The sequence below is a fragment of the Cricetulus griseus genome (genome assembly GCF_003668045.3).
Source record: "Cricetulus griseus strain 17A/GY chromosome 1 unlocalized genomic scaffold, alternate assembly CriGri-PICRH-1.0 chr1_0, whole genome shotgun sequence".
Classification (NCBI taxonomy): Eukaryota; Metazoa; Chordata; class Mammalia; order Rodentia; family Cricetidae; genus Cricetulus; species Cricetulus griseus.
The window spans coordinates 188,591,061-188,612,388 of NW_023276806.1; the positions used below are offsets into that span (position 1 = coordinate 188,591,061).

The window sequence follows — 21,328 nt, forward strand, 5'->3', positions numbered from 1 at the left end:
TTTTGATTAAATTTGTGACCTGAGAAATATAGGAAGTAGTCAGATAGGAGGGTTTTCCAGAAGAAATGCTCTCTCCCCAGCCAGGTGTGACCTCTAGGGAACACAGTGACACAGAGTCACTGAGTGGCCTAAAAGCTGAGGTCAGGGTGCTGGGTGAGTTTTAGCTGGGGGAAGACAAGCTGATAGGGCTTGCATCTCTGAGTTCAGTGCCAGCCCAGGTCCTTTTTGTTATTAAACTCTTCCCTGAGGATTCTCGCCTCCCTATTCCTCCTAAATATGAAGGCTCAAGCAGAGAAGATGTCCAGAAACAAGGTGGAGAGCCTTGCATCCTAAGCTCAGGAGGACATAACAGAAGTTTTGGCCTTAGAGCTAGCCTGACATCTTGTGTGTCCTGGGCTCACAGTGGACATGAAGATCGCTCACAGATCCGTCATTGTCCACTTTTCTCAAAGATTCAAGGCCTCAGCTCTACCACCACCTCCAGGAGTGGGGGTGGGAATGGCTGGGAGCAGGGAACTCAAAACAGGTTCTCTCTATCAGGTAGCTCTGACTGTCCTGGAACTAGATATGTAGACCCAGTTGGCCTTGAAATCACAGATCCACCTGTTTCTAGGACTAAGGGCATGTACTACCACACCTAGCCCAAACCACCTCACTCTTGTTCTTAGAGTTCAATTGGATCTCTAAAAGGAACAGAAAAGGACATCATACAAGAATATGCAAGCCATAGCCTGACATACAGACACGTACCCTTCCCCTACATATACCTCCATCTATCTAGGACTGTGAACTCAAACAAAAGTGTAAAACTAATACATTATAGGGGCCAGATAGTAGTGAAGCATGTCTTTAATCCCAACATTCGGGAGGCAGAGACAGGTGGATCTGTGAATTCAAGACCAGCCTGGTCTACAAATTGGGTTCCAGGACAGCCAAGGCTGTTACACAGAGGACACCCTGTCTTAAAAAGAGAGAGAGAGAGAGAGAGAGAGAGAGAGAGAGAGAGAGAGAGAGGGAGAGACAGAGAGACAGAGAGACAGAGAGACAGAGAGACAGAGACAGACAGAGACAGACAGAGAGAGAGAAAAGAATCCCCTGTTCTAGTCAAAATTTTGAGTAAATTAATTTTTCCATACATATCTTTTTCTCTGAATGCAGGCCAGCATTGGACTTATAGCCATAGGAAGAGGACAAGCCCGAGGAGGTGACCTCCTAAGGAGGAAAGAAGCAGGGGCCCCAGGAAGACTAGACGAGGGCTCTCCTGGGTGTTTCCACAGGCTCTGAGTCTCCGGGGTACATGTGGTCTCCAGATGGGACGAGCCATGATCAAGAGTGTAAAAGACTTTCCCTGCCCCGTCCTTCTCCTCCTTTTGTCTTTCTTTATCCAGTAGGCACTTGCTTCTTCTCCCCACACCAGCTTTCAAGAGAACAGCTAGCCAAATGACTTGCCCATTATTGACCCTGCATATACGTTTTACCTATGCTCTGGCAGGCAAGTGTCAATTAAGCCAAAGAAAGATGCTGCAAAGAGCCCAAGTGAAACCCCTCTCAGTATCCCAAGCAGGGAGGAAAGCAGATCTTAGTCTCCCAAGCCGCTGCGCAGTCTGTACCTTCCACTAGGGGGATCCGTAGCAAAAACAGGGACTGGATGCTGATGGAGAGAGGTGGTGGTGGTGGCAGAGCCGTACTCCCAAGCAGTGTGGTGTGACAGAAAGGACTTGGGTTCAGTGGACAGGCCTAGGCCTGTGTGCTCTCCAGTAAGACACACGGTGGCATGGGACAGTGCCTGGAACAGAGAAGATGCCCAGGATAAAAATTAGCATTCAAAAAGATTGTTGCTAAAAATGAGAAGATGTGAGGGTGATGTCCAGAAGTTTGCTCCTTGTGTGATATCCGGCTTCTCATGAGAACTAACCATGGAGTTCCTCCTCTCATCTCCCGACTGGTGTTTGACAGCTGAAGCACATGAACTTTTGGCTGCTTACCGCTCTTTGCTAGAAGGCTCTGATGGGAAAGAAGAAAAAGCTGCCTGATTCTCTAGCTTGAGCCTGACACGCCCTGCATTCATTCGGAGGAGAGGGGGGGAGGGAGGAAAGAGGGGCTCAGTTGTTAAGAGGACTCGATAAGCAGCCATGAGGACCTTAGTTTGGATACTAGCACCCAGGCAAAAAGGCACGTATGTTCTTTCACACCGGCTGTTCACCCAGCCCTGTTTGGGGGAAAACAGAGATATGAGGATCATCACTGGGGCTTGTTGGCAGCCAGCATAGCCCAAAACAAAAACAAAATGTGAGCTCCAGGTTCAAGGAGAGATACTGTCTCAAAAGGAAAATGGGGAGAGTGATGGAGGAGAACATGGGACACCACACCCTCCTCTAGCCCTTGGAATACCCACAACTTCCTCCTGACCTCTCTCTCATACACACACACACACACACACACACACACACACACACACACACACACAGAGGGAGGGAGAGAGAGAGAGAGAGAGAGAGGAGGGAGTTGAGGGAGTTTTCTCACATTGGGCCAGGCACAGTAGCAAACCCTTGTCTCTATTGTCTGACTTCCTCCTCACCAATACAAGGTGGTTACAACTGGTTCTATGTCCACCTTACCCATGAAGAGGCCAAGCAATGTGTTCTAGAGCTGGATCTGACCATCTAATCCCAAACCTGTGTTCTTCAACCGGACACTGAAGGAAGAGGAGGGAAAGCAAGGGACCGATGTTCTGTAGTGGCCCAAGGCTGTGCCTGTGCTGTACGGAAAACTTGGAATGAAAGGCACACTAGGAGTCAACCCTGTCCCCTATCTCCTCCTTACGGTGCCCAGATTGAGCCAGATCATAGCCAGCCCTCCAAATCTGCCCCTCCACACTTGTGGATCCTAAAGTCTGAGATTCAGGCAATTGTTGGTGGAAAATACTCTGATCACAAGCAACTGAAAATATCCAACAGTGTGTGTGCTGGGGGTTCTTGGGAGATTTTCTGTAGCCTTGATCAAGCTGGCATTGAACTCATCATCTTCCTACCTCAGTCTCTTAGGTGCTGGGATTCAAGATGGCACCACCATGCAAGACGTGTATAGTGTTTTTCCTGTCATCATCCCTTTAACATTAGAATCTAAAGTCACACCTATCATCCTAGCTCTTAGGAGGGGGTGTCAAGAGGTCAGGCGTTCTCAGCTACATAGAGATTAGAGGCCAGCCTGGAATATGAGACACAGTATCAAAACAAAACAAATAAAACCAGGGCTGTGGAGATGGCTCAGCAGTTAAGAGTGCTCCCGTTCAATTCCCAGCACCTACAAAGTGGCTCACAGCCCAGCCATCTGTAACTCCAGTTCCAGGACCCTGATCTAAAGGCCTTTTCTGACCTCTGCGGCCACCAGGCACACATGTGGTACACAGACACACACAGGCAAAACATCCTTACACATAACACTTTCAGAAAGGGGGACAAAGCCACAACAATAGAGTCTAACAACCATTGAAAATAGTTCAATACAACTAGGAGGTGGTGGCACACACTTTTAGTCCCAGCACTTGGGAGGCAGAGGCAGGCCAGTCTATGTGAGTTCGAGGGTAGCCTGGTCTACAGAGCAAGTTCCAAGACACAGTCAGGGCTACACAGAGAGAAATCCTGTCTCAAGCACCGACCCCCCCCCCCGAAAAAAAAGAAAGTAGTTCAATATATATGTATACATTATTTATAATTACTAGTACATAGGATTATATAGAATTAGTAATAATTATTATTAATTAGTGGAAGAATTCATGTAGGATGTGTGCAAATTCAAGACCATTTTTACAATGAACTTGAAAATCCAAACATTTTGTTATCCCAGGGGTTGCTGAAGCCACCCTCCTGCAGATACAGAGAGCTGACTTTCTGCCTTCTTTAGGTCTCATTTGGAGAGAAGCTGAGGACTGACAGGGAGAGTAAGGAATGTGTGCTTTGGAGCAGCAACGCCCACCCACCCCCCCAGACCATCCATCTTGGGAGGGGTGGGTTCTTTGAGCTACTGGAGATAGAGACTCGCCAGGGTTTGGGTGGGACCAAAGTACCATCGGAAAAGCGGACACCAGCAGTCAGACACAAGGCCACACAGAGAAAGAGGGGAGAGGGCAATGAGTGGATCTGGGTCATGGTGACAGAGCCACAGGCCCAGCAACGGGAGTGACTGACTGGTGAGACTGGGATGGGAAGGCATTCATCAAAGTCTGACCCATGGGTCAGAGCAGGGGTGTTTGCCTAAGACAAGTTAGCACCCAGGATTTCATGACAAAATTGTGGCCTAGGAGTTGTCAAAGGCCTGACTCATCAGCCCAGGCTTTGTCATGTCCACCTAGGATGTGACTAGCTATCTGGAAGCCACACACTCAAAGGCTCCCAGGCTCTTTTGTGCTCTGGGCTGGGGGGAGGCAGCCAGCTGGGCTCTTGGCTCAGTTCCCATTGAACTTTGCCAGTTTGCTGCTGGAGGATACCCTGTGGCCCTGGGAGTAATTAACCCTCAAGCAGCCAAGCCTTTGATCTTTATTTAGAGAGTGAGAACTTAGAAAGATGCAAACAAAGCAATAATTTGAATACTAACGCTTAGAAGCAAATGCTTGCACTTGGCAAAGGTCTGTTCTGAAAGTCTACAGAGCTTCATGGAAATGGGTGTGGCACGAGGAATTTAGAAAGGCCTCAAAGATCTTATGCAATGAGCAAACCCCTCAGCCATGAAGAAGATGCAGCTTCTTTTCCTGTGACTTTAAATAAGTCCCAGTTCTCTGATATCTGAAGTCCACCCCGCTCCCCATACCCGGGTGTCTGTCTCTCCACTCCCACTTGCAAGGTCTGTCCCCCGACCCCTGCACAAGGACCTCATCTCCTGTGTTGGGATTGCAGGCATGCCTGGCAGCACTATTTTTCTTCTAAGTGCCCACTTTGTCAAGTTGTAAGAAGTTTGGGTCTGTACACCCCCTCCCCCCGGCCCAGACCCTACCTAAGCTTTAAGCCATTAGGCTATCTCCAGAAACACAGGGCAACTCTTTTGGACATCTCTAAGGTATAGACAAGAATGACATTTTTCCAGTGTAGAGACCGGTGGCACCCCCTCCCCACCCACAGGACAAATCGTCACTGTCAGGCCTGAGAACTTATCATTTGGCCTTCCTCTGCTTGGACCCCATTACCTTCAGCATATTAAAATTCTGCTCAGACCTCTTGAACCCCTTCAGCCCTACTCCTCTAACCTTTTCCCCTCCTACCTCTTAAAGGTCCCCCAAATACCACGATGCGACCCCCTCCCATATCATACTCTTCCCTCTTCCCAGACTGCCTATTCTCTCCTCTGTTTCTCCACTTTTTAAAATTATTTTATTTATTTATTTATCCTTTTTTTTTTTTTTTTTTTTTTTGAGACAGGGTTTCTCTGTATTGCTTTGGAGGCTGTCCTGGAACTCGCTCTGTAGACTAAGCTGGCCTCAAACTCACAGAGATTCGCCTGCCTCTGCCTCCCCAGTGCTGGGACTAAAGGTGTACGCCACCAACGCCCGGCTTGTTTCTCCACGTTTTACAGTTGACTCAACTTCCCGGGCCATCAAAGGCCCAGAGGACTTCGTTGAGTGCCCCAGCCTGTGTTCCTGACTCCGTTGCAGCCCACAGCGTCCTCAAGTGGACTTTTTAGCAACTTCCAGCGAGTGTGCGCTTCGATCCTGCCCCGTGTAAGAAGGACCAGGGGGGCAGTAGAAAGCCACCTCTCTGATCGCTTTTCCTGACCAGCCTGCGTCCTGGAGGGCTTTGAACCCTTTCCGTGCCCTTCTGTCGGGAGGCGGACGGTGGATCCTTACGGCCCGCTCCAAATGTGACTGTGAGCTGCTTGGGGGGAAATGAGGACCCGTGGGCCCTAACAGCCCGTCTCATGACTGTGAGTTGCTTGTGGGGAAACGTGGGCCGGTGGGTCTCCGAGGCCTGTCTCATGACTGTCAGTTGCTCGGGGGCAAATGTGGAGCCCAGTGTTGCCCGAGGCGGCCAGCAAGCAGCCTTGCTCCACGTTAACAAAGCTAGGGCGGGGAGCCTGCGGTGCTGTCCAAGGCTGAGCGCAGATGGAGCATGGACCCGGGCCGGGGTAGAAGAGGATCTTCAGCACAGAAAAGGTTAAGGCACCGTCTCCTCCACCCCCCGAAAGGCTCGGGGGCGAGTGCGGCAGAAGGTCCTGTTTACCGTGGCTCCCCTCGGCGGCGGGCCCTGGGAGAGCGGTTGCTGTGGCAACCGGCCGGGCGCCCGCCAGCTGCGGATTAGCTCACTGGAGCGGCGGGATGGGTCGGGAGGAGGGGGCGCGCGTCACTGCGGACGGCCGCGGCGCAGCCCGGGGTAGAGGCAGGGGCGCGCGGGCGGCGGGTGGCGGGTGGCGGGCGGCGGGCGGGGACGCAGCGCGCCTCCGAGGCCGGAGCGGCGGGCACCGGACGGGAGCGGCGCGCGCCGGGGACCCCAGGGGCTCGCGGCGGCGGGCGGGCGCGCGCGGACGCGGATCCCCCGCCGCCGCCGCCCGGGCGTCCGCCAGACCCGCGGAGGCCGCCGCCGGCGTAGGAGCGGGCGCCGGAGTGCGGGGCGAGCCCGGGGGGACGCCTGGGAGGGAACGCGCGGGGAAGGCGAGCAAACTGTGCTTGTGCGAGCCGCGGCTCCCCTCGGGCGACGCTGGGGACTCCAGCCCGGCCCTGGGAATCGGCGCGGACAGCGATCCGGAGCTCCGCCCGGGGCCGGGCTGACTTCGGGGCCGAAGAAAGTTGCAGAAACCGGGCAGAGCCCAGCCCTGCGCTGCGCCCGAGCTCCGGCCGCCCGGGCGGGAGTGCACGCGTGCGAGGCCGTCTTACGCCGGGGTGGGGAGTCCAGACGGCGGCGGCGCTGCAAAGTGGGGAACCTGGGGGTTACGTCTCCCACTTTCCTCCCAAGGGTGGAGTTGGGAGCACACGGAGCCCGGGTGAGTCTCTTAACACAGTATTCAATCGTGTGTGGGAGGGGAACTGAGATTTGGAGTCAGACTGCTGAGACAGAGGGAGCCCAGCGCCTAGAGTCCTGTAGTAGTGAGGAGCAGGGACAGGAAGCTGGGGCTGGGGAGGGGGGTGTTTGCCCTCCTTAGCCCTGGTTTGAACTAGGGAAGTGAGGGGGGGCCCTGATGTAACCAGTCTGCTGAGGAAGAAGCAAGCTGACTTCTTTCTGGCCCAGTGATCTTATGGCTTTGGGGGTTGTGACTTCAGCTCCCCAATGACAGGTAATTGTGGTGTGTGGTAATAGTGTTATAATAGGCACTTTACAGTAATTTGCTATGAAACACTTGCACCTGCTGTGGTTACCGTAGCCTTTCTCCTTCAGTATCAAACACACGAAGAGTGGGATAGACCTGTTTAGAGGATGGCCCACGTAGGAGGGAAGTGGAGATTTTGAAAAGAAGCTGAGAGCAAACAAACAGATTGTAGTTTAAGACAGGATCTCAGGATGTGACCCAGGCTGGCCTCAAACTCCCTGTTTTTGAGACAGGGTCTGAAGTAGCTTAGACAGACCTTGAACTTGATTTTAAGTTCATTTTTTAAAGATTTAATTTATTTTTATGAGTGTTTGCCAGAATGTATGTCTATGCGCCGTATGCATAGGGTGTCCAAGGAGGCCATGAGGCCGTGGTGCCCGTTCCCTGGGACTGGAGTTACAGGCAGTCGTGAGCTGCCATGTGGGTGCTGGGAATCAAACCCAGGTCCTCTGCAAGAACAGCCAGTGCTCTTAACTGATGAGCCGTGTCTAGCTCCTGAGTCTACCTCCCAAACACAGAAATTATAGGGGTGTGGCCCAAACCTTTGTGAGATGCTAGGGATCAAACCTGGGGCTCCTTGCATGGGAGGTCAGCACTCTACTTACTAAACTACGACTCCGGCTCCGAGACTCTAAAGAAACCCAATGTTTATTATATTTTTATTGATTGTGCTTGTGCTGTGTGTCAGGCATTGTGTAGATTGGAAGACAATTTGTAGGAGTCAGTTTTGCCGTTTCACCTTGTGGGTACCCAGGGTGGAACTTCTGGACATCAGGCTTGGTAGCAAGCACCTTTACCTGCCGAGTCATCTTACCATTCCCTAGAGACTCATTGTGAGGTAGGGTAATGAAGACACTGGCAGAGTCTATGTCTGGGCGCTCTTTCTGGAAGATTTGCACCCTGCCTGGACGTAACTTTACTCATATAGATGGCTCTGTGTGGTGGTCAGTGGGGACACAGTGATTAAGACAGCCTCTTCCTTCCTTCCAGAAACTACCATTCTGGTCTGACCTGGCTATTCTTGCTGTATGTTACAGAGCCAGGAGAATCCAGAGGGTTCCAGGTTCTAAGGGGATGCTTGTGGTGAGCCCTGGGAATCTCTTTGGCAAGAAACTGCAGGGCAGATTGGGACAGAGCGAACAGCATAGGAAAAGTCACTGAGAGAGGAGAGAGGCAGGCATGGGGGAGAATCCAGTGTGGCTGCAGCATGGAGTCAGAGCCCCCACCTCTCTCCTCAACATCCCCCCCCCGTTGTGTGTGGTGTGTGTGTGTGTGTGTGTGTGTGTGTGTGTGTCTGTCTGTCTGTCTGTCTGTCTGTCTGTCTGTCTGTCTGTGAGCAAGGCAGGGCAAGGTAAAATGTGGAATGAGGCGTTCCCCCAAATAGGAGTGATGGGCCAGCTTTGTGTCTTAGAAAGCTCACTCACTCTGACCTTGAGGCCAGTAAGACCTAGGCTTTTCAGCGTGGTTGGTTGGCAGGGGGGTTGGATGGAGTCTGGAGGAAAGGGTGCTGGTTTGGAGCACAGGATGATGTTACTTAAACAAAAACCAAACCCAGAGAGGCTCAGCAGGAGATAGCAAAAGAAGAGGGACATTCTGAATGGCCTGAATGGAGCAGATTACAGCACTTGGACAATGAACTTGGCTTCCAGTTTTCTGGCAGCTTAGGAACAAACAAAAATGCACTAGATTGCATAGTTTTGGATTGGAGACAACAGAAAGCATACAAATGAACTTTCAGAACAAATTTTTTCCTGGAATTGAACTCAACTGGGAGTTCATCAGGGGAACTTCATGTAAAGACTAGGGAGTCACAGAGGGAGGCGGGGAAGTCCTTGTTGTGTAAATAATGATAAACATAGAATAGACCAAGGGAAGAGGCTTCGTTGTCAGTGTTACAAAAGGTGGTATGATAAACGCCACAGGACTGTCCTCCTGCACTGTCCTCCTCGGGTCCAGAGGGACGGTTTAGGTTTTGGTGAGGGCAAGATGTCAGCTGCAGAGTAAACAGTCGTGGTATAGTACCACTAGAGAAGGGACATCTATGGGAACAAGACTGTGATGTCTTAGGGAGAAGTGACATGTGCTTCTGAATGTAGAGGACGGAGAGCCAGTTGCTAGGCCACAAACAGGAAGGGGGTGGTACTTTAGTCTCTGTCAGTCGCTGGGCAGAGACCCTGGAGCAGAGAAGGGGACCCAGGTAGGACCTAGTGTGCCAGTATCACCAGCATCCAGAAATGCCATTCAGTGGCAAAATGGGCAGAAGCCTTGGGGAGCAGCCCTTCAGGGTTCCCTCCTGACTGGCACATCCCAGACCCCTCTGTCCTTAGGATTGATACCAAGTGCATCTAAAGGGGTGGGTGGCGTCCAGCAGATCTGAACTCTCCCCAGGGAGCTCTGAAGGGTAGGGGTTTGTTTGCACAAGGAGAAGTTTCAGAAGGAGTGAGCTGGGAAGTCCCTCAGACTCCGCACAGGTTTCCCTCTGACCCTTCCCTCTGATGTCTGCACAAGGCAGACAGCCTACAGAATCGGTGGCCACAGCCTCGCCAGTGAGCTCTGTAAACTTCGTGGCGGGTCTCACTGCACTGTAACTTACATTAACATTGAGGAAGTGTGGGCTTCTGCCCTTCCCATCAAACTTTTTTTTTCTCTCTCTCCCTTTCATTTATTTTAAAATGTTATGTGTGGTGTTTTGCCTGCATGTGTGTCTATTACCACATGTGTACTGGGTAGTCATAGAGGCTGGAAGAGGATTGGAGCTCCAAAAAGTGGAGTTACAGATGATTGTCAACTGCCATGTGGGTGCTGGGAATCGATCCTGGGCCCTCTGGAAGAGCAGTCAGTGCTCTTAACCATTTCAACTGCTAAGCCATCTTCCCATCTCTCTTTTCTTTCTTTTACTGTATATTTTTAAAGATTTATTTTATTGTATGTGTATGAGTGTTCTGCCCGTGCATATGTATGTATACTGGCTACATATCCTGTGCTCGTGGAGGTCAGAAGGCTTCGGATTCCCTGGGACTGGAGTAAGATGATTGGGAGTCACCGTGTAGATTCTGGGAATTGAACTTGGATCCTCTGTCAGAGCAATAAGTGCTGTTAATAGCTGGCGAACTCTCCAGTTTCTTTCTTTTTTTTTTTTGTTTTTAACTGTCCGTGAGTGCCCGTGTGTGTGCCTGTGTGTGTGTGTGTGTGTGTGCGTGTGTGCACGGGTGTGCAGGCATGCAAGTGTGAGTACAGGTGCCCGTTGAGTCCAGTAGAGGACATAGCATCACCTGGAGCTGGAGGATAGGTGGTTGTGAGCTGCCTGACCTGAGTGCTGAGAATGAACTGCAAGCTAGTACCTGCTCTTACTGCTCTAACATCGCTCCACCCCCCACCCCACCCCCGAGTGTCTGCGCTTCTTTGATTATGAGACAGTGTTCCACCGTGTAGACCGGCCTTGCTCTTGTGATCCTTCTACCTCAGCCTTCTGTGCTACTGATGTTTCTGTTGCTCTGATAAAACACCATGACCAAGCCAATTTATAGAAGAAAGACTCGCCGGGCGTTGGTGGCACAAGCCTTTAATCCCAGCACTTGGGAGGCGGAGGCAGGTGGATCTCTGTGAGTTCGAGGCCAGCCTGGTCTCCAGAGCAAGTGCCAGGATAGGCTCCAAAGCTACACAGAGAAACCCTGTCTCAAAAAAACAAAAAACAAAACAACAGAAGAAGAAGAAGAAGAAGAAGAAGAAGAAGAAGAAGAAGAAGAAGAAGAAGAAGAAGAAGAAGAAGAAAGACTGGAAGCAAAGGGTTAGAGTCCATGACGGCAAAGCAGAGGTGGCAGGTGGCCGGAAAACCAGCTAAGGGTTGATGTCTCAAACCATAAGCAGGAGGCAGAGAGCACTAACAAAAAATGGTGTGAGACCTTTGAAACCTCAAAGCCCACCCGAAGTAACAAATTTACTACCCTAAGGCAATACCTCTTAATCCTCCCCAAATACCCACCAACTGGGGACTGAGTATTCTAATGCCTGGGACTTAAGGGACATCTCATTGGAACCACCACAGTCTTTCAAGGCTGAATTATAGGTGTGTGCCACCATGTCTGCCTCAAATTCTTTAATGTTTTAAACTTGTCTTGTACCTTCAAATGTATATTTAAATGCCAGAGAGTGACATTGGGGGCAGGTTGTTTTGTGGTACTGGAGTCAAATACTGGGATTCATACATATAGGCAAGCACCCTACCACTGAGCTATGTCCCTAGGCCTAGGGAGAGAGATTTTACAAATAGCCGGTGTTCCCATTCACCTTCTCACGAATAAAAACAAACAAACAAACAAACAAAAAACATCTGAGAATGGCCTTGAGGAACAGGTGTGTGTGTGTGTGTGTGTGTGTGTGTGTGAGAGAGAGAGAGAGAGAGAGAGAGAGAAAGAGAGAGAGAGAGAGAGAGATGGGTGGTGGTTGTGGTGGTGTTTGCTTTGGTTTGGGGTTTTTGTTTTGAGGGTTTTTTGGGGGGTGAGGGGTTGGTCTCCAGATGATTTTTATGGTTCAGCGCTGTAGCTTTCACCACCTTTGAGAGGTCTCCTTGCTTGCCAAAAGGCAGATAAACCTTACGTCCCAAAAGGTCCCTGGGGGACATATGGGCTGTATCACAGGTACCAAGTAGCCCAGACTGACCCTGCTTGGGGCCATGTGATCCATAATCTCTGTGTGGCTCTTGATCTTGCTGCCTCAAGATCTTTTGTTTTACACTGGGTTTCACTCTTGCCCTGGCTGTCCAAGAACTCACTCTGTAGACCAGGCTGGCCTCGAACTCAGATATCTGCATGCCTCTGCCTCCCGAATGCTGGGATTAAAGACATTCGACACCACTGCCCAGCTTCTCCTCAAGATCTCTGCAGGTCCTTCTGTATTGCTATGGTGGTTACCTTGTTCAGGTCTGGGGTCAGGGGTTTCTTTCCTGAGGCTCCCCTGGATTGTTTCTTAAAGAGATGCTGGTGAAATGTTTCTCACAGGCTGACTGACAGCCACACACTTTCAGAGCTGTGAGAGCTCCCTGTTTTCTCAGCCACCTCTCAGCCCCTCCATGTCACTAGGGATCCAGCCAAGAGCCTCTAGTGTGCATGTGTGTATTGTTTTGCCACCAGAACCTCTGGCCTCCTCAGAATCCAGAGGCTGCTCCAGGCTCTCTTGAAAGTCTTCTCACAGGTCAGGAGCAGAGAGGCTGCTGGGCCTGTCTGTGCTTTAATAACAGGGGAAAGTGATCGGCTCCGCCCTCACCTACGATGCAGAGAAGCCAGCGATATTCGGAGAAGCCACAGTCAGACAGACCCTTGTCCTGGTTTTCAAACAGAGGCTAATTGAGGCAAAAGTCAACTCAGTCTGCATAGAACTTGGGCCCTGTATCTTCTGGACCAGAAATACTGCTTTGTCCCATTTGATGAGTTACAGTCCCCCCCCCCCCCCCCGCCCAAGACAGGGGTTTCTCTGTGTGTCTTTGGAGCACTCGCTCTGTAGACCAGGCTGGCCTCAAACTCTCAGAGATCCGCCTGCCTCTGCCTCCCTAGTGCTGGGACTAAAGGCGTGTGTCGCCACTACCCAGTGAGTTACAGTCCTAACAAGACCTTCTCTAACTGCTCACTTTGGAAAACCAAGTAATGGGGTTTTCCCTGGCCTCAGGGCAGGATGGGGTGAATCACTCTTGCAGCAAGTTTAGGGAAGAGGCTGATTGCCCTTGGGGCTTCAAGACTTGGGCATGCACCAAGCTGGAAGTAGGGTCAGGATGGAGACCCATGACTATGACTGTGGCTGCTCTTTCTATGACGGTGACTTACTCGGAAGACTTGACAGACTAGTTTAAGTACAGAGTCAAAATCATTTCCTTATTGTTTTGCTTTCTTAGAATTTGTGTTTGAAGTTTTGACTTTTATGTGTATGTGCTTTCATGTGAACTAAGAAAATTAAATTGTGTTTGTTATAAAGCCTTTAAGCAATATATAAAGAGAATATGCTGAAAAGTGAAAGTTTTCCTCAGAGAAGGTTGATGTCTGGTAGATAAAACAAATCCCCATAGATCCCTTTTTTTTTTTTTTTCTTTAATGAAAATTGAAACTATGGCTTTGCATATTGTAGGCGTTCACTCCAACACTGAGCTGTATCCAACTTTTTTTATTTTTTTAAGTATTTTTTTAAAAGCCATGTGGTGGTAGCACACACCTTTAAAACCAGAACTCCGGAGGCAGAGGCAGGAAGATCAAGGCCACCCTGGACTACAGAGTGAGTTCGAGGACAGCCAGGGCTACACAGAGAAATCATGTCTCCAAAACAAAACACAGAGAGAAGTGAGAAGAAAAAAGATATATCTTATTAGTTTTAGTTACATGCATGTGTGTATGTCTCTGTATGTTCGTGTGTATATGAGTGCAGGTGCCAGTGGAGGCCAGAGGCATTACTCTCTCTAGAACTGGGGTTGTAGGTTGTTGTGAGCTCTGCCTGACATGGATGTTGGGAATCGGACTGGGGTCCTCTGCAAAAGCAGTATATGCTCTTAACCCTTGAGCCATCTCTCCAGTCTCTATTTTAAGGAGACCGTGTGTGGGGGAAGGACATTCGTGTGCGCTTGCGCATGAGCATCCCACAGAGCTCGTGGAGCTCAGAAGACATGGGGGGGGGTCAGCTTTTTCCTTCTACCGTGTGGGTCCCAGGGATCAAACCCAGGTAGGTCAGCAGGCCTGCAGCAGGTGCCGTTACCCGCAGAGCCATCCCATCAGCACCACACTCCAACACTTTTTAAAACATCTCCCTCACTATCACCATCTACCCTTGCACAAAGCTCCCATGTATAGTCCTCACTGGCCTGGAAATTACTGTGTAGACCAGGCTGTCCTCTGCGTTCAGAGTGCTGGAATGAAAGGCTTTTTGTTTTGAAACAGAGCATCATTAAATTACCCAGGTTGACCTTGAACTCACTTATAGCCTAAAAAGGCCTTTGACCCAGCTGTCCTAGCCTCCCAAGATAGATATAATATATATATGTGTGTGTGTATGTGTGTGTGTGTTTGGCAAAATGGAAGAATTTCTGTAACATAGTTTCACAATATAACAACATATTATAGAATAATTCCCTATAACAAACAGCCTTCTTTCTTTTTTGGGGGGGGGTATTTTCGAGACAGAGTTTCTCTGTGGCTTTGGAGGCTGTCCTGGAACTAGTTCTTGTAGACCAGGCTGGTCTGGAACTCATAGAGATCCTCTGCCTCCCAAGTGCTGGGATTAAAGGTGTGTGTCACCACCGCCCAATTTCTTTATTTTTATTTTACTTGCATTGGTGTTTTCCTGCATGTATGTTTGTGTGAGGGTGTTGGGTCCCTGAAACTGGCGTTACAGACAGTCGTGAGCTGCCTTGTGGGTGCTGGGAATTGAACCGGTGTCCTCCGCAAGAGCAGTCAGTACTCTTAACCACTGAGCCATCTCTACAGCTCCCGACAGCCTTCTTTTTAACAGCTGCCTGGGTGCCTCTGTTTAAGTTAATTTGTTAGCAAGCTATCAATTTATGGTTCAATTTTAGTTACTGCAGGGGATGTTGCCACAAGCCCTGAGTCTGATATTTCTGTCAACTAAATTCCTAAAGCTGGAACCACTGGGTTAAAGAAGATCTCAAAGCCAAATACTTATTGAATAATGTTTGTGTCCAGTAGTGGCTCCCTGAAAATGAGGTACTGATGGTCTTTTTAAAAATTATATATTACCTACCTTCCTACTTGTCTTGTCCCGACAACAGCTCCTGCTGACTCCTTTTGAAGAGAAGACAGGGTCTTCTCCAAGGCTGGCCTCCAGCTTGTGATCCTTCTGTCTCTAGCTCTTGAGTAGTCGGGACTGCTTCTGTATGCCACTGTACTTAGCATAAGTAAAAATGAGTTTTTCATAGCGTAGGCAGAGCCTGGCGGGTCCCATGGGCTGCACCTTATAGATTTGCTGGCAAAGGCTGAAAGGCACAAATATCAGTTCTCCTGGCCTGGACAGGTGTGTTGGCTGAGCAGAATAATTTGGTACTATTCTCCTGTCTCCTGGACTTTCCTAGCCCTCTAGAGCAATTTTTGACCTGTGGGGTCGAAACCCCTTTGGCAAACCTCTGTCTCCACAAAAATGTTTACATTATTATTCATAACAGTCTCCAAATTACAGTTATAAAGTAGCAACAAAAATAATTTTATGGTTGGGGGTCACCATAACTTGAGGAACTGTATAAGAGGGTCCCAGCATTAGGAAGGTTAGAACCACTGTTCTAGAGTTCCTGAGGAGAGAAGGCAGGATGAATGACTTGAGTTTTGCCTATGGACTGGTTGTTCCTAACCAATGAGTCAGAGGAGGTGCGTGGTGTGCCTGCCCCGCCCAGCTCACCGCAGGGAAGCAGGGCCTGACACCCCCTCCTCCCATGCTTGGAGCAAGATCTTTCTGTCAGTTTTGTTCCCCTCATATCTCTAGGAAATGCAGGCAAACTCCCGATGGGCCAAGCAGGAGTGTTTGTGTAGAACAAGCCCATGACAACAACTTTCCTGGGACAGTTTGTTAACTTAGCTAGTGACAGGGAAGTGGACAAGTGGAGGTGGCAGCCTGAGCCCCAGGACCTGCATCCCTTACAGATGGAAGGAGAGCACTCTCTACCCACACTTGGTCAGAGATGGGGCTGTAAACACAAGAGAGTCATGAAGCAGCTGGCTGTCTGCTCTAGGCTTCTTTACCGGGGACGTTGTGTCTGGCTCTCTAGGGACATAGGAGTCCTTTATTTCCTTCTCTGGGCTACAGGTGATATTTGTTCAGACCTTAAATGGAGTTGGTGACTGTCTAGCCAGAAAGATCCTTTGACATGCTTTGGTGACCGTCATCCTTTCCATCTGGCCCATTTCCTCATCCGTGTTGGTGGCAATCAGAAAACATTCACAAGCTCCCAGGACATCAAAGAGGGAGCAGTGATCTCTGTTTACCTCCCAGCTGAGAGAGGCATACAGCATGATGGGAAAGTGGTGGTGGTGGTGGTGGGGGACAGAGCTGCTAAATGGCCCTCAGAACAACCAAGCTTACATTCCAGCACTGCATGGGCAAAGCCAAGAGAGCCTCTTTATCCCAGGCCCCCTGTCCCCAAGCACAGGACAGCCTGCATGTCCGGCCTAGGACTGAATAAGGAGACTGAGGTTGCCTCTAGCTACGCAGGGAGCTTAAGGCCCAGAATGCCAGTTCATTGGAGGGAAAGACAAACTACTTTCCAGATGAGGAGAGTCATCCTTCAAGTGGAGGGGTGTCAGAGACAAGTCCCCAAGTTTCTCCCACCAGAGCCCGGAAACTGGCTTCCACCCCTAACCATCTATAAATACAGGGGTCAATTCCTCATTACCATGGTTGCTGATCCCTTCCTGGAACCCAGGTCAAGGCTGAGAGGGAGTTGCTGTGCACTTGTCAAAGCATTGAGATACTGGGCTTGTGCATGAGGAGCCACTCACCTAGAGCCACATAGAATGGCCATCGAAGGGTTAACCAGAGGCAGGTTTTGTTTGTTTGTTTTGTTTGTTTTGTTTTGAGGCAGGTTTTTTTTTAATGGTTTATTTAGTTTTATATGTATTTGGTGTTCGTCTGTACTATGTCTGCATAAGGCTGTTGAATCCCCTGGAACTGGAATTACAGACAATTGTGAGCTGCCATGTGGGTTCTGGGAATTGAACTTGGGTCCTCTGGAGGAGCAGCCAGTGCTCTTAACTGCTGAGCCATCTCTTAAGCCCCCCAGAAAGCAGTTCTGATTGGCCCATTTCCCATCTTTATTACATAGTTGGAATGCTGCCTCCTCTCCTCGGAGTCTGTGCCATTTTGGTTGCCCTTAGTTGCCCCTCTCTCCTTAGTATTGTGTATATATGATGGGAGAGGTTATGCCACGGTGTACAAGAGGAGGTCAGAGGACAGTTTTGTGGAGTTTTGTTTATTTGTTTGTTTTTTTGTATTTTCTTCAACCTTTTTTGTAGATTCCAGGGGTCAAACTCGGGTCTTCAGGCTTCCAGAATCTTTCTTACTGAAATGTCACCCCTAATGAGTTTCTGAAAAAGGAATCTTCACTAATCACCTCCTCATTCAAAAAGTATTTATGTGTCAGCAGCCCAAGGCTGGCTTGGACAATAGTAGGGACATAAAAACAGTTCAACAAACTCAAGTCAACACACTTGAGCCTGTAGTCCTAATTTCTAGGGAGGCTAGGGCCGGAGAATCACTTGAATTACTAGCCTGGACCACACAGGAGATCCTGTCTCAAAATGGGAAGGTGGGGAGGACTGGAAAGATGACTCAGGTGTGCTCGCTGCTCTCTCAGAGGACCTGAATTCAGTTCCCAGCAACCACATCAAGTGGGATCAAAGGTCTGCACCACACTGAGCCTATACACACAATTTAAAGTAAAATATTTTTAATAAGAGAAAAACTTCAGCCCCGAAGTGGTGGCACACACCTTTAATACTAGCACTTAGGAGGCAGAGGCAGGCGGATCTCTGTGAGCTTGAAGCCAGCCTGTTCTACAGAGCAACTTCCAGGACAGCCTCCAAAGCTATGCAGAAGAACCCTGTCCCAAAAAACAAAACAAAGCAAAGTCCAGCTGGGCAGTGGTGGCGCATGCCTTTAATCCAAGCACTCAGGAGGCAGAGACAGGCAGATCTCTCTGAGTTCGAGGTGGTCAGCCTGGTCTACAGAGTTTCAGGACAGCCAGGGCTACACAGAGAAACCCTGTCTTGAAAAACAAAAAACGAAGAAAGAAAATGTCCAGTGGCCTTGTTGGAAGGTCTAGATACAGCAGTGTGAGAGGCAGCTGAGTTGAGGGAGAAGTGGTAAGAGCAACCCCATGCGGATGGCCTCCCTTGAAGACATCCCATTCAAGCTCAGGTCTCAGCTTGGTCCCTTCAGAGCTGTCCTTTCTGCCTTAGCTCATTGCTCTGCCTACTCTGTATATTTCTCCTGATCAAACCACCCACACATCAGTGGGCGTGCAAGAGAACAGCTCTTCCTCACAGGCCCTCCATGTTCCCCAGGGTAGCAAACCCGTGCTGTGCTCAGAGCCTCCTGTGTCCCAGCATTCCAGCCTTCTGTCTTCTTCCTGTATCCCCACTGGCATCCTCGTGTAAAAGCCTGTCTATTTCCACACATTGGAGCCCATCTGTTATGGTTCTTTGTTTTGAGGCCGACTTTCTTTATTGCTGAGGCTGGACTCAAACTTGGTTTCTGAGCGCTGGGATTATAGATCTTTTCCATCGTGTCAGGCAGTAGTATGGTTTCTGTGGCTAATAACACAGTACCAGAGACCAAGCAAGTTATGAAGAAAGGAGGATTATTTTGTCTTGGTTCTGGCCCAGGGTCAAGGGGCAACATCTGGCAATGTCCTTTTGTTCAGGACCCTGAAGTGATAAAAGACATCGCTTGGGTGAGTCCAGGAGCAGGGACCACCTAGCCAAGCTGGCTTTTAAACTTATGGGCTGTTAGTAAGAGGTTTTTCATTTTGTGGTTGTGGGGTTTGAACCCAAGGCCTCAAGCATGCTCGGCAGGCATTGTACCACCGCATCTCCAGTGGGAACTGGCTGTTGTAGTAGGCCCACTTTCTAGACAGCTCAGTGACCCAGCCTGTAAATGATGTGCTTGGATTTATTCATTCAAGAAGCCAGAGGCCTGATCACCTGAGCGGACAGTCCCTCTTAGTCTCACCTCTTAATCTCAGAATGGGGTTAAACTTCAGCACAGGTTCGAAGGGACCTATGTTCAGATCATAGCTCGATCTAAGAACTTGTCAGGTTTTGTTTTCCTTGACAGCGGCTGTGGCTCTTACAGTACTCATTGCCCCTCTAAACTCTAGTTTCATGTTTACTATTGTAATGATAAATTCAGCACTTAACCAGATTCACTGGAACTCTTTTGGTGTTGTTGTTGTTAAATATATCTCTCATACTCCCTGGGTCCGGCCTTTCTTTTTGTGTGTGTGTGGTTTTTTTCTGTTTGGGTTTTTTTTTTTTTTATTTGTTTTGATTTTGGTTTTTTGTTTTGTTTTGGTTTTTTTTTGCTTTTTGTTTTTTATTGTTTTGAGATAGGGTTTCTCAGTGTACCTCTGGCTGTTCTGGAACTCCCGCTGTAGACCAGGCTGGCCTCGAACTCACAGATTATTCCCTTTGCCTCTGCCTCCACAGTGCTGGGACTAAAGGCATGTGCTGCCACACCTGGATTCCAGCTTGTCTTTTTTTCCTGAGTAAATTCTTTATTGCCTTGGTATTATCTGTCGTTAGGTCTCTCCTCTCTAGTTACAGGGCCGAGATCAGTTTGTACTGATGTGTTCCAGACAGTACAAATGCTGCGTTCTGCCAGGTGATTGAGTTTATTGGTCAATTTCAAGTCCACTCATGCTGCCTCAGATGAGCTCCGTGAAACTGTAGGCAAAAGACTGACTTCCGCATCTCAAAACAAAGCTCGTGAAAATGAACGCACTTGTAGGCATTGTGCAACTTTTGAGTACCAGACACCAGGCAGAGAGTAAACAGACAGACAAACAGCCTCAGCTCACCAGAAACTGGAAAACAGCACTGGCTGGGGAGGCCAGGAAGGCAGGCTCGGTGACCCAGGGTGATGTTAGTTAGGCTGACGTCAGCATGCCCTGGGTATCTTGCTTCTACTTCAGAAGGAAGGGGCTCAGCCCTTGCAATAACCCACACTAGCTTTCTTGGAGTATGTTGTCATTGTGGTCGTTTGCTTGAGAGTTGTTGGTGGATGTGGGGATTGGGGATGCGTTTATATAGTGCTGGCCATTGAACCTAGGGCCTTGTATGTGCTAGTAAGTGCTCTTTCATTGAACTACACCCCCAGCCCTGTCTGAGGGTGCTGTAGAGTTTCACAGCACTTGGGAACAATCAGCCCTCTAAGTGAGTTGAGAGCACACGGTACCTATCAGTTCAGGACACTCTGCTTTTCCTATTAGTGTTACTATTAGTGCTACTTGTCAGGGTGGGGCTCATTTTCACATCACAGCAGACATTTGTTGGCGCTTTTCTCAGGATGCGCCCCGAATTGTGTGCTCCGCAGGTGCAGTCTTTCTCCATCCTTTCCAAGGCCTCTCCAAGCAGCTGGTAACACCAAGAGGCCGAGGCTCAGGGAAGGCCTGCAGCTCTCGGGCTCACTGGAATCCAAGCCTGGATCCAGAGCTGTCCCAACCTTTTGCTTTAACCCTTAAGTTAGGCCGCATCTCCCACCCCTTCCCCAGAACCTTGGGAGCAGCCAAGGGAGCGGCCTCGCTGGCTCTCTAGTGCTGGCCGTGTGGACAGCATGGAAGATGACGTCTCCCTCTAAGATTGCTGTCTTTTGTCCACATGTGCTGGCTGTGCGCCAAGCCTGGAAACTCTCTGCTCATGGAAAGAAAGAACAGAAGCCAGCAAAAAAGGGTGGGAAGGAGGCTGAGGGGGAGGAAAGGAAGAGAAGGACAGGAAAGGGAGGGGGGGCAACACAGCTGGAGCTGGGGTGGCTGCCAGGAAACGAGTGATGACCTCCAGGTGCCTTCCACTCAAGTGGCTGCGTGGTGGTGTGGTGTGAACATCCAGTCCTGGAGGCACAAGCCCTGGGGCTCTCTGGGTGACCGCAGCCCAGGACCGATGAACAGGGTGGCCCTTCCTCTTCCTTGTTACTGTTCAGTGAGATCAGCTTAAGGCAAACATCAGGAAAGCCTGCAGAGAGAAAGAAAGCCCACAGGACAGTGCACAGCGCGGGGCTGCCTCTGGGAGTGTAGGAGGCTGCCCAGGCATGCCCCATACCAGGGCATGGTTAGTGGACCAAACACTGACTGCTGCCTGCCCTATGAAGTCAGTTTCAAACAAGTCATCGAGCCCCTCTGGATCCAGGAGTTGAAGGCTCCACCCTAGCCCACCCCCAGACGTCTGGAATCCTGAGTCTGACCACCTGTGTTCATGCAGGCACGGCCAAAGTTCATCCCTCCAGATGTCCGTAAAGGGGCAGTAGCGGGTGTGGTGTGAAGGCGGAATGAAAGCCAGACGTGGCG

General features: G+C 49.8%; 1 protein-coding gene across 5 annotated transcripts in view; it reads left to right on the forward strand.

The window, feature by feature from the left end:
* The first annotated feature begins 5,524 nt into the window (after positions 1-5,524).
* Positions 5,525-21,328, forward strand: part of Dennd2a (DENN domain containing 2A) — a 94,569-nt gene continuing 78,765 nt past the window's right edge. Inside the window, exon 1 of one of the 5 annotated variants that reach the window (XM_027391524.2) lies at positions 5,525-5,913. Coding sequence is in view for 1 of the 5 variants with exons in the window: in XM_027391523.2 (XP_027247324.1) it covers positions 6,099-6,142 (44 nt within the window). In the remaining 4 variants the exon portion in view is untranslated. Of the gene's footprint in view, positions 5,914-5,955; positions 6,143-6,754; positions 6,967-21,328 lie in introns of those variants that run through there. The other 4 variants (XM_027391525.2, XM_035450667.1, XM_027391523.2 and 1 more) reach the window with 4 other exon arrangements.